The 13,761-nt window shown below is 39.2% G+C and overlaps 1 protein-coding gene and 2 pseudogenes across 1 annotated transcript; 1 reads left to right on the top strand and 2 right to left on the bottom strand.

Annotated features, from left to right (window-relative positions):
- Positions 1-13,761, top strand: part of LOC133978509 (uncharacterized) — a 455,381-nt pseudogene that overhangs the window by 129,096 nt on the left and 312,524 nt on the right.
- The window catches only part of LOC133978510 (zinc finger protein 208-like), a 355,630-nt pseudogene that overhangs the window by 239,126 nt on the left and 102,743 nt on the right, over positions 1-13,761 (bottom strand).
- Positions 5,169-13,338, bottom strand: zdhhc12a (zinc finger DHHC-type palmitoyltransferase 12a). Its single transcript, XM_062416812.1, is given in 6 exon segments — positions 5,169-5,653; positions 5,655-5,664; positions 6,714-6,880; positions 9,441-9,530; positions 11,197-11,330; positions 12,993-13,338. Coding segments are annotated over 6 exon segments (804 nt in total). The 5' UTR covers positions 13,090-13,338; the 3' UTR covers positions 5,169-5,347.

Below are 13,761 nucleotides of genomic sequence, written 5' to 3'. Positions count from 1 at the left end.
TATCATCGATCTCTCTATCAGACCTAAAACATAAAGCTGACTGGTATTCAGTTTAATGACTCAGCTGCTGGCCGCCAACAATTACTCACACTAGACGGCGCGATTATGTAAGTTGGCATGAGGAAATGTCTCACAAATCATGACGAAATGTTATCAAACAGGAAAACTACAACAGCAAAGAGGAACATCGGCCAGCGTGAACAACACTGACTGAAAGACGCTTAATGGGACACATGTAGCAATGGAAAATTACAAGTGCATTTACTACAGTTGAGGCACATGTATTTAAATATTTCCATTGTATGCCAACTTATACTTCTGATCTTATATTTACTTACACTACTTTTGTCTAAAATGAACAGTTACATTTCGGATAAAAGTTAGCATCTGAATATTTTAGGAAATATTTAAGCTTTAACAGCCAAGATTCATTCAGAAGCTCGAGTCAAAGTGAACAGTCTCTTTAGTTATATTTATAACAGCTCATAAAAGTTAACCCGAACCAAATATTTAGCGCTACCTAAACTAGCTAACCCGCTGCTAAAGCTGAAGTAGTTAGCTAACCAAACGAGGATTGATGTTAATATGCTAATGCTAATGTTACACGCTAATCAAGACTAATAACAGCAATAGGAGGCTAACAGAATAACGTGGCCTGCTTGTTAACTAGCTAATAACTAGACAATTAGGTCTGAAACATATCTGTCAACGTCAAACTCCGGGACCCCGTTTTAAGAGATAGTTGTGGCGAAAAACGAACAGATTTTGACTTGTTCTTTGTGGCTTTTTGGACGTTGCTTATGTTTAACAGACCTAGCATGCTGGTTGACGTCGTTTTTCCCACCGTAACCAACATTTAAGTCAATCCTACACTACTTAAAGACGGCATGGTTGTTCCCGAACATGCTTTTTGTTTTTAGGAATGGAAAACAGTCCCCCAAGTATTCAAATATTTAGAGATATTTTGTTGCTTTTCACTGGCGTCTCACCTATTTCGTCTTCCATTTTTTCACGCTGGCTGCCGTGATTTGTCAAAAAGAAGTCAGGAACTGTCATGATGCTGTTTGCTGTATGCTGCCACCTGCTGGACAGGTGTTGGTAGAGTGTGGCTTTGCTGGCATATACCGTTTATCCACATCTATGGATCTAACTCAGAAATGTCCAAACTATTCATTAAAGGACAATAATGTGGCTACAGGTTTTCATTCCAACCAAGCAGGAGCACACCAGGCTTGACTGATCTCAGTCTTCAGACAGTTCATTGGTTCAATCGTGTGTGCTATTGATTGATTGGAACAAAAACCTGCAGACACACGACCCTTTATGGAATAGTTTGGCTATGCCTGATCTAACTGGAACGACTTATTTGGGCCAATTAGGATTCTGTATAGCTTTATTTAAACTAATTAAAAAAGGTAAATATGGGAGATTTATGGGGGGAATTATGAAAGAGAGAGGGTGAAAATATAGTAGTAAATGAAAGGAATTTCTCTGTTCGTCGTTATAAATTTAACCCTCCTGTTGTCTCCCATCGACTGTGCAGCTTTTGTCCTAATGGGTCAAAATTAACCCAGTTTGACTGTTTATGAAGCATAAAGTTTAAATTATCACCCAATTCTGTGTTAGACTTGTTAAGCCAACTACATTCAACTTAATATCGCAGATTTTACACTTATTTTTGGAAATGATGGTCAGTAGGCCTCAATTAAATGAATGTATACCTCATTTTTGAGTTCAGGCCTGGGTCAAAATTTACTTGCGGACAACAGGAGGGTTAATATATTTAGTTTTTTTATCAAACAAAACAAGCAACCTGCAGACAGCTCTTGGAAACTGTGGCATTTTTCACTATTTTCTAACATTTTATCCACTTAACGACACATAAGAAAGGATTTGGAAGACTAATCTTTAAGATAATAGTTGCAGGTAAATACCTAAACACAAATTAAGTGGCTGGATTGATGCTTTACATGAGGTAAAAGCACATTCCTAAGCATTTTTGTGTTTTATTTTGTCAGGGAAGAAGGTGGCGATAATGTTACACACTTTACAAAAAAAATAAAAATTCTTCCAACATGGCGGAGCGTTGCTGTTAACCAGTCGTAGCCTCTTGGAGCATCCTGTGTGCTGGAGACATTCAGCTTGCTTTGTGGCCTTTGCTTGTTATATTTATTTTTATTATATATTTTATCTTTCAGAGAGAGGTACAGTATGTGCTGCCGTTTCTATGCATCACTGTGACAGGCTTCGCCCACTGCCTTGACCAAACAAATGAAACAAGCTAACCCAAATTAAGTCAATTTCAAGTCTTTTTTTAAAAAAGGATGTTAAATCAAGTCACTCCCTCGTAGCAAAGACGCTCGTTTTAAGACATGAATCTCCTCCTGAATGACATTTTTTCTGTTATAACTTTAGAAGTGCATGGCTCTGTGGTGAACTTGTGCACTAGAAATCCTGTAATCGCTAGCCGTGTAAAAAAAAAAAAAAAAAGCCATAGAGAATCTAACATAGCCATAATCGTAGAAAAAATATCTGTATTTTGAATTTAGCAAATCATATTCTGTGATACTGAGCTCTAATGATGTCAGTGCAATAAAAGCAGAGGATGTAGAAGAAGGCAAGTACGTAGTTTAAAGTTACAGCCCGACAGACTGTTGTTTGAGGTCGATGGTTGAAATCGATACTTGGGATTGTATTGATAGTATTTTATTTTTTTTAAACATAAACAACCTTGATACAGATTCCTGATATATTAGTTGTTGTTTTTCTTTTAAATTTTTGCCAAGACACATACTTGAAAAATGAACTTGTTATCGCTCTCTTGGTGGTCAAACCTTGTAAAGGCGACAGTTTCTAAATTAAATGTAGTTTTTTTTTTTTTTCTGTACTGCAGTTTCTTACTTCCTGTACACCAACAAGTTCTGGCTAATCTATTGGCTGATTTATCGTTCTAACCATATTTAACCTTCGTGTCGTCCTCCCGGGTCAAATTGACCCCGTCTGTTTGGACTGTTCCTTCTTTCCTCCCTTCCTTCCTTCCTTCTGTCCGCTGTCCTTCTTTCCTTCCTTCCTCTTTTCCTTTCTCCTGCCTCTGTCCTTTTTTCCTCCCTCCGTCCTACCTTCCTGTCTTCCTTCCCTCTTTCCTTCCTTCCTTCTTCCTTCCTTCCTTCCTTCGTCCCTCCTTTCCTTCCTTCTTCCTTCCTTCCTTCCTTCTTTCCTTCTTTCCTCCTTAATGCTGATGTTGAGTGGGGATAATGGATGCTTATTTGACACTTTGGGGGGGTTTTTTTATGTGAAGGCGATGTTTTCAAGCTAAATTTGAGTGTTAAGTTGCTCTTTAAAGGAAAATGTATCACTATCCTGCACTTAAAAGGTGAATCTCCTCAAACGTCCGTCCATCGATTCGTGTCCTGCTGAATGAGACACTTACTGAACCCCCTTTTTCTTCTCTGGATGTCAGCTTACATCAAATTAACAAATTAAAAAGCCAGCCAGTGTTGATTTAGCTGCTGTAGCACTTTAAGTTTATGCTGCTGAATATTACATGTTACTTACTTGTATGTTTGTCCGTACTGCTGTATGTGTCCGTATGTATGTGTGTATGTGATGCATCCTGACCGGGAATGTCAGTCTGAACAGATATAACAACATGCATATCATCAGTGTTTTAATGTTTAACTCTTGTTGTCAATAAATACAAACAGAACAAATACAGTAAAAAAAACAAAAAAAACACACAAAGATTGTACAATGTTTTTGGCTCTGAATGTGCACAATTATCTCCATTAAATACAAACTTCAAAATAACATTGAAACAAAGGCACGTTAACCATCAGCTCTCGTCAACTAGAGTAAAAATCAATCAGACGGAGCAGTTTCCTTGTGTAACCCTAACCCTAACCCAACACAACATCTTTTTTTTAAAATGCAGATTTAAATGCATTTCTATGACTGTAGAAGTTACCATCATTACAATACTGTTAGTGTTTGATCCTGTTAGCTCAGCGATATTTAAGACAAACTGCGGTCAGAAAAGGTTTTGCATTGAGTTATTAAGGTGAGAGTGTAATAGCACCCAGAAATCATCCCCTGTCCAGAGATTTAAAAAAAACCAACATATTTTAAAATTATTTGCAAATACAGGAGCCTTGTTTGCTTATTCTTTAAACAGTTTTAATCTATTATTATTATTATTATCTATTATTATTTAACTATAGTGATTGACTTTTTTTTGTCTTAATTTGTTAAAAGAAAATGTTTTATTCTATTGTAGAAAAATTAGTTTGTACTCAACAAAATGTTTAATTATTTGCAAATACTGGATCTAAGTTTTGACTTTAACTGTAAAGAGCAACACAGTTCTCGAAATTGAGCAATATTAAGATATCAAAAAAGAAAAGTTTGCTTACCTGGCACAATATTTTCACCAATACTCAATTTGTCCATAAACTAAATAAACATTTATAGTAGTTTTAAGTCTTGTAAGGAGCAAAAAAAGGTCACAATTTTGTGGATTCAGCGTTAAGGAATGTGAAGATTTGCTAGTTTTTATCATATTATTATATATAAGACATTTGAAGACATCACCTACAATTTTTCTGCCTTTTTAAGATAGAAAACTAATTAATTAATAAAGAAAATAATGGTTAGTTGCTGAGAATCTAACTGATCTGAAAATATACGATTTTAAACTCCTGAATTAATCCTTCTGTTGTCCTCGAGTCAAGGAAGGAAGGAAAGAAGGAAGGAAGGAAAGAGGGAAGGAAGGGAGGAAAGGAAGAAAGAAGGGAGGAAGGGAAGGACGGAAGGAAAGAAGGAAGGAAGGAAGGGAAGAAAGGAAAGAAGGAAGGGAGGAAGGATGGAGGGAAGTAGAAGGAAAGGATGGAGGAAGGAAGGGAAGGAAGGAAGGAGGGAAGGAAGGAAAGAAGTAAGGAAGGAATGAAGGAAGGATGGAAGGATGGAAGAAAGGAAGGAAGGAGGGAGGGAGGAAGGGAGGAAAGGAAAGAAGGAGGAAAAGGAGGGAGGGAGGAAGGGAGGAAGGAAGGAGGGAAGGAAGGAATGAAGGGAGGATGGAAGAAAGGAAGGAAGGAGTGAGGGGAGGGAGGGAGGAAAGGAAAGAAGAAGGGGAAGAAGGATGGAAGGAAGGAGGGAAGGAAGGAATGAAGGAAGGAGGGAAGGAAGGAATGAAGGAAGGAAAGATGGAAGGAAGGAAGGGATGAAAGAAGGAACAGTCAAAACAGACGGGGTTTATTTGACCCGGAGAGGACGACAGGAAGGTTAAAGGATGAATAATCTCCTTCACCTGGAAACAGCGTTACATTAACAACAGTCACAAACTGAGCGGAGGTCAGACTGGATCTGAGGCGTTTCTGGCGTAGACCTTCTCCCACATCACCGTGCCGCAGATGCAGAAGAAATCCCAGAGGTTGCAGAAGACGCCGCGGTCGAAGGGGTTCTCCTCGTCCCCGCAGTGCTTCAGGTAGGAGATCCGGTGCCGCGACATGAACTCCCAGGTGGTGCAGCTGATGGAGACCAGGTAGAGGTGGCAGCACAGCAGCAGCAGCACGACCACAGAGAAAACACCGACCACGCCGAGAGCCGCCAGCAGGAAGCCGTTCACTCGGAACCAGAGATCCCAAGTCGAGCCGGGAGAGGATGCCGGACCTGTGAGATCCAGATAAAGATGTTTGTATTTTTTAATTATTTGCAAATACTGGATCTAGTTTTGACTGTAACTCAATTAACCCTTCTGTTGTTCTCGAGTCAAGGAAGGAAGGAAAGATGGAAGGATGGAAGGAAGGAAGGAAGGAAGGAAGGAGGGAGGGAAGGAAGGAAGGAAAGAAGGAAGGAAGGAAAGGAAGGAAAGATGGAAGGATGGAAGAAAGGAAGGAGGGAGGGAAGGAAGGAAGGAAGGAAAGAAGGGAGGAAAGGAAGGGAGGAAGGACGGAAGGAAGAAGGAAGGAAGGAAGGATGGAAGAAAGGAAGGAAGGAGGGAGGGAAGGAAGGAAGGAAGGAAGGAAAGAAAGGAGCAAAGGAAGGGAGGAAGGATGGAAGGATGGAAGGAAGGAAGGAAGGAAGAAGGAAGAAAAGGAGGGAGGGAGGAAGGAAGGGAGGAAAGGAAAGAAGGAAGGGAGGAAGGATGGAAGGAAGGAAGAAGGAAAGATGGAAGGAAGGAAGGAAGGAAGAAAAGGAGGGAGGGAGGAAGGAAGGCAGGAAAGACGGAAGGAAGGAAGGAAGGAAAGAGGGAAGGAAGGAAGGAAGGAAAGAAGGAAGGAACGAAGGAAGGAACGAAGGAAGGAAGGAGGAAAGGAAGGAAGAAGGAAAGATGGAAGGAAGGAAGGAAGGAAGAAAAGGAGGGAGGAAGGACAGACGGAAGGAAGGAAAGACGGAAGGAAGGAAGGAAGGAAAGAGGGAAGGAAGGAAGGAAGGAAAGAAGGAAGGAAGGAAGGAAGGAAGGAAGGAACGAAGGAAGGAAAGAGGAAAGGAAGGAAGGAAGGAAAGATGGAAGGAAAGATGGAAGGAAGGAAGGAAGGAAGGAAGACTCAGATGTTGCAGAGATGGACCTACAGAGCGATGTGAAGGGCCCAGAGCAGAGCCAAGGAAGGAAGGAAAGAAGGAAGGAAAGAAGGAAAGGAAAGGAAGGAAGGAAGGAAGGAAGGAAGGAAGGAAGGAAGGAAGGAAGGAAGGAAGGAAGGAGGGAGAGATGGACCTACAGAGCGATGTGAAGGGCCCAGAGCAGAGCCAGCAGCTGCACCAGCAGGTAGACCACGAACCAGCGGTGGTTCCTCTCCCCGACGCAGTTCTCCAGCCAGGGGCAGTGATGGTCGAAGCGACGCACGCAGCGCTTACACGTCTGACAGTGCTTCGCTCTCATTGGCTGCTGCTCGAAACGGAAGAGAAAGAAAGAAAGAAAGAAAGAAAGAGAGAAAGAAAGAAAGAGAGGAGAAACTATTAGAGTCATTCCACTGGTGTTAAAGCCTCCTGTCGTCCTCCCGTGTCAAATTCACCCCATCTCTTTTGACTGTTCCTTCCTTCCTTCCTTCCTTCCTTCCTTCCTTCCTTCCTTCCTTCCTTCCTTCCTTCCTTCCTTCCTTCCTTCTTCACTTCCTTCCTCCCTTCCTTCCTTCCTCCCTTCCTTCTCTCCTTACTTCCTTCCTCTTTTCCTCCCTCCCTCCTTACTCCTTTCTTTCCTTCCTTCCTTCCTTCCTTCCTTCCTTCCTTCCTTCCTCCCTTCCTTCTTTCCTCCTTTCCTTCCTCCCTTCCTTCTCTCCTTACTTCCTTCCTCTTTTCCTCCCTCCCTCCCTCCTTCCTTCCTTCCTTCCTCCTGTCCCTCCTTCCACCTTTCCTTGCTCCTTAATTCTTTCCTTCCTCATTCCTTCCGTCCTTCGGTCCTTCCTTCCTTCCTCCCTCCCTCCTTACTCCTTTCCTTCCTCATTCCTTCCTTCCTTCCTTCCTTCCTTCCTCCTTTCTTCCTTCCTCTAAGGACAACAGGAGGGTTAAAGCCACTTTGTGTAAAAAAAGAAGTGTCAATCTTTTAAAGTAAAGTTCAAATAATCATTTTAGTCATTTTCAAATTTAAAAAAAAAAAACATTTTCTGCTTCTAGCTTCTCAAATATGAAGATTTGGTGCTTTTTGTTTTGTTTTTACTGTCGTGATATATGACAGTAAACTGATTATTTGGGTTTTGAACTGTTGGTTGAAGAAAATAAGACATGTGACATCAACTTGAGAGAAACTTTTCCACTATTTTTTGGCATTTTATAGATAAAAATGATGAATTAAGGAAATAACCAGCAGATTGAATTAATGATATTAAATGGAAACAATGTTAGCTGCAGCTCTGATTAACATCTGACAGAGCAACAGATATCATACTTAAATTATCCTGAAGGCAGATGTTTTGTTAGTCGTTAATTAGACATTTTGTGAAATTTGGTGCAGATGTATTTTAAAGGCTCCATCATTGTACAACACAAGATTAATTTAGGACCAGTGCTGCTGTGTAGCTCTTATATTGGTTCTGAACACTTTGTAAAGAAAGGACGGCATCCTGTATAATAATATAATTAATGTGCTGGGAGATAGTCTTTATTCGCTCACTTTGACAGACAAACACTTGCCAGAGTGTATAGAAAGTAAGGATGAGGTTTGAGGGTATTTATTGATGTCAGATGCAGAACTGAACATATTTATCAGACTGAAATCATTTGAAATCCCTCACTGGAACTTAATTAGGTTTATCTTTCAACATCTACAAAAGTAGACTCCTAAATCTCAATTTATCTTACTGTCTATCTATTCTATTTTTTAAATGTTTATTATTATTAAATGTCTTATCTGTTGTGCCTGTTTTTTGTTTTTTTAAACTTTTATCTGTGTTGATTAAAATAGAAATGTATCTGTTATGTCAGAGCAGGAGTGTGGGGACTAGAAAGTGTGTGTGTGTGTGTGTGTGTGTGTGTGTGTGTGTGTGTGTGTGTGTGTGTGTGTGTGTGTGTGTGTAGTGGCAGATAGACGAGAGACTGTCACTAAACTTTTTGGGAGTATCTATACCTTGCTTTCACCACCAGGTGGCGGTATAAGTCCAAACACAAAGCAGCAGACTGGTGCTTGTGTGATCATAGATACAAACTCAAATTATATAGTCTGCATTTGATTTGTGTGACAAATTAAAATATAAACATTTTGTTTATATAATTTGAGTAGTTTTATAGTTTTGAGTCATGTTGCATTATAGAGACATTTACTGTGATTCATGACTTTAAAATAATGTGGGAGGAGGGAAATGTTCCTTTATCCTTTAGCTCTTTTATTTCATTTTACTCTTGTTTTGTCTTTTTAATCACATTTAAATTCGTGCAATATATTTTTGCATTTTTCTATAGTCCTGTTTTATTATTTTTTAATATATAGCATTATTTTTCTTACTTTATTGAAATTTTCTCAACTTTTTTCATCTTGACTTTCTCTTGTGTGCATCAGTCTCCGTTTTTTCTTTTTAATTTGTTCTGTTTCATCATTTTTATTCCTTTTCTTTATGTCGTCACTGGGTTTTTTAACTACACTAGCCTGTCTTAAAAAGGTGCTAAATTAATAAATACAGTTTCAATTGATTCTTTCAGTAATCTTGTCTCAGAAGCACATTGAGTCAAAACATTTCTCATAAAATACGCAGTGAGTGTGTATTATGTGTATTTTCTGTTGTTGTTTTAAAAGGAGTCAGATCTCTCTTATCAGGTTGTCTGATTGCTCTGATCTGAATCACAATGTGTTAGGGTGACGAGATGTTTGATTACTGCTGCAAATCAGAGCTAAAGGTATTTCGAGCACGTCACGAACAACTTTGAGCTTGAAACATTGGAAAAAGAAACGAGAGCATCGACAGACAACAATACGTAACGATCCGTCCTCGATGACGAACGCTGAGCAGCTGGTTTACCTGCAGCAGGCAGTAACCACAGCGACGCAGCCGAGGGGTCGAAGGCTGAGCAATCATAGAGTCCAGTTCCTCACTCGAACCCTGGACGGCCTGCGAAACACACACACACACACACACACACACACATTTATATATATATATATATATATGTATGCGTGTACGGAGTACAGAGAGAGACACACACACACACACACACACACACACACACAGAGACACACACACACACGTACAGAGAGACACACACACATATACACACACACACAGAGACATACACACACACACAGAGACTCACACACACACACACACACACATACACACGTACAGAGAGACACACACACATATACACACAGACACACACAGAGACTCACACACACACATACACACGTACAGAGAGACACACACACACAGAGACACAAACAAGCAAACACACACACCGATGTGGGTCACACATAAACACACATGTGAATAAAAGCGTCATCCGCTGTGACCTTCACTATTCCGATGTTATTCAGAGTTTTTCCAAAATAAACATTTAGTTCATAGTTCACAAAAACAAACTTCTTTTATTTATATATTTAATTATGGACATTTTCTATCATATTTATTTATTTATTTATGTTTGATTGCGCAATATCACAATATCAGTATTTTTGCTACACTATTACTTATTAAAACCCAGATATCAAACTTTAGTATCTTATCTTAACACCAATATTACAAAGCATTTAGATCAGTGGTGTCTAACCCTCCTGTTGTCCTCTAGTCAAGGAAGGAAGGGAGGAAGGAAGGAAAGATGGAAGGGAAGAAGAAGGAAGGAAAGGAGGAAGGAAGGATGGAAGGGAGGAAGAAAGAAGGAAGGAGGGAGGAAGGAAGGAAGGAAGGAAGGGAAGGAAGGAGGGAAGGAAGGAAGGAGGAAGGGAGGGAATGAAAGAGGGAAGGAGGGAGGAAGGAAGGAAGGGAAGGAAGGAGGGAAGGAAGGAAGGAAGGGAAGGAAGGAAGGAGGGAAGGGAAGAAGGAAGGAGGGAGGGAGGAAGGAAAGAAAGAGAGAAGGAGGGAGGAAGGAAATAAGGAAGGAAATAAGGAAGGAAGGAAGGAAGGAAGGAAGGAAGGAAATAAGGAAGGAAGGAAGGAAGGAAGGAAGGAAGGAAGGAAGGGAAGAAGAAGGAAGGAAAGGAGCAAAGAAGGATGGAAGGGAGCAAGAAAGAAGGAAGGAGGGAGGAAGGAAGGAAGGAAGGAAGGGAAGGAAGGAGGGAGGAAGGAAGGGAGGAAGGAAGGAAGGAAGGGAAGGAAGGAGGGAGGAAGGAAGGAGGGAGGAAGGAAGGGAGGAAGGAAGGAGGGAATGCAAAAATCAGCTATGAAATATAAACAATAACCCCTTTATTTTTTTAACTTAGCATACAATAAAAGAGCCACGTAAGGCATTTTAAATCCATTTTGTCCGGTTTTGTTTGATTTCTTTTTTGGGTTTTCTGCCATGATAAATAAAGTGGAGGTGAGTTTTGTGGTTGGTAGGTCAAAGATTGAGTTTAATAATGAATCGATGCTTGTTAAACAACTGACTTTGGAGAGCGTTGAACAGCTCATGGATTGCAAAATCACTCATTTAAAATCCAAAGTTTAGTCTGCAGGTCATAGTTCAGCATCATCACGTTTCATACTGTGATAAGCTTATTTCTCAACAATAAAAAAGACAGAAATTCATGGACTTATTTTAAACTCTGCGGTATAAATATCAGTATCAGGTTATAGTTCTCACCTTCTCAGAGTCGCTGAGGACGAAGCCGGGATCCATTAACGACACAGCGAAGTATAAAAGCACCGACAGCACGACCAGCAGGAAGAAGAGCAGCGGCAGCAGCAGATCTCCTCGCTCCTCACACCTCCGCAGATCTACACACACACACACACACACACACACACACACACACACACACACACACACACACACACACACACACACACACACGTACAGAGAGACACACACAAAGACACACACACACACACACACACACACGTACAGAGACACACACACACACACACACACACACGTACATAGAGACACACACAAAGACACACGCACGTACAGAGAGACACACACAAAGACACACACACAGACACACACACACACGTACAGAGACACACACACACACATACACACGCACACACACACACGTACAGAGAGACACACACACATATACACACACACACACGTACAGAGAGACACACACACACGTACATAGAGACACACACAAAGACACACACACAGACACACACACACACGTACAGAGAGACACACAGACACACACACACACGTACAGAGAGACACACACACACACACACACATGTACAGAGAGACACACACACACACAAACACACACACGTACAGAGAGACACACACACATATACACATATACACACACATATACACACACAAACACACACACAAACACACACATAATTAGAAAACAAGCTTTAACACACACACTGAAGCTGGTCATTAATAATATAATTAGATATAATGTTTAGTCTGAGTGACTATCAGCTCCTCTAGACAATAATAATAATAATATTAATATCAGGGAACTGATTATAGGATTATAGATATGATGGTTTTCATTTAGAGGAAGAAGGTTTAATATATTTGGGTTTGTCATAAGAAGATTAAAGAAACCAGAAAATATTCACATTTGAATAATTTCTTTCATTAAAAAATGACTCAAAATGATTCCTCAATTATTAATATAGCCATTTAGCTCAATAATAAATTAATTGACTACATGTTGCAGCTCGAAACACAATAAACAATACCAAATACACATAAACAGATATACAGCCACATGTATAGTATTTAAAATATAAATAAAAATGACCTTAAAAAAGTCATGTGGTGCGACCGTGATCTATCTTAAAATAAATGAATTTAAGTGTTTAGAAACAAATTATTTGCATGTCTTTGAAGTTTTTGTAAATAATAATCTCATATTTATGTTCTATAATGTCACAGTTGCCTTCTTAAATGTATGTAAGACTTATTTTTCCTGTAAATTGCTTAAAAAGGATATAAAAAAATGTAAAATACAATTCAGTTAAGCATACTGTATCAGTGATTAATATTAAAAGTGATATTTTACTCTGAATTTAATACAGTTATTGGTATTATTGGTCGCACCACATGATATTTTGTCACTTTAAATAACAGAAAAATGACTAATAACTTGTGGTTTTTGAAAAGTTAAAGTGATTACATATAAAGGAAAGGTAGGACATATATATGGTATTTTTTTTAAATCAATTTAAACCTTTTTCTAACTGAAAACAATGCAGTTGGACTGAAATGTAGGCGTCACGTCATTGACCCATATACATGATGCCAGATTTAAAGGAAACGTCCGTAACTTTATTATTAAGACAGAACCAATTATCCAAGTTTTAAACCAGTTAATTTCTCCATTAATAAATGAACCAAAACAATCTTTCTGAGGTATAATGTTGCACTTTGTACATGATTTCTATTATATTTGGTTATTATGTCAACTTCTCCTAAAGTCTTACCTGTGTTGTGCAGGAGCAGAGTGAGAGTGATGACCCAGGTCAGCACCGTGTGAGAGGCTCGGACCAGAACCCCGGACCGGAACCAGCTCTGACCCATATTTATATCTTTATATCTCTATAACACCATCTGTCATTAGATAGCAGAGAAGCTTCTTTAACTGTATTTAAAGAACATAACTGCGCTTTAAACTCAACATATAACTTATAACTGTGCTATGAGAGTAATGTGTCATCTATAAGCTGATTATAAAGCAGGTTAAAGCAGGAAATAAACATTTTAATATAAAATAAAACCTGACTGAAGCTCGTGTGTTAATCCTGCTCAACACTTCCTTGTTTTCATACGGAAAGCTGCGCGGGACAAAATACGCGAAGTGCGATTCTAATAATTTTAAATACACAGCCAGTAGATTCACATTTATTAGTATAGTAATGGAAGGTGACTGAATATATTTAATCAAGTACTGTACTCAAGTACAATTTTGAGGTACTTATACTTTACTTGCAGTAAAAGTACTGCAGTATTATGAGTGATGTAGTCAAAGTATTACAGTAAAAGTACTACTGTAATACTTTAACTACATCGCTCATAATACTGCAGTACTTTTACTGTAATACTGCATACTACATCACGCATTATACTGCAGTACTTTTACTGTAATACTGCATACTACATCTCTCATTATACTGCAGTACTTTTACTGTAATACTGCATACTACATCGCTCATAATACTGCAGTACTTTTACTGTAATACTGCATACTACATC

This window comes from Scomber scombrus, chromosome 4 (assembly GCF_963691925.1).
Source record: "Scomber scombrus chromosome 4, fScoSco1.1, whole genome shotgun sequence".
Classification (NCBI taxonomy): Eukaryota; Metazoa; Chordata; class Actinopteri; order Scombriformes; family Scombridae; genus Scomber; species Scomber scombrus.
Note: the sequence above shows the minus strand (reverse complement) of the source record. Positions and strands in the feature narration are given on the sequence as shown.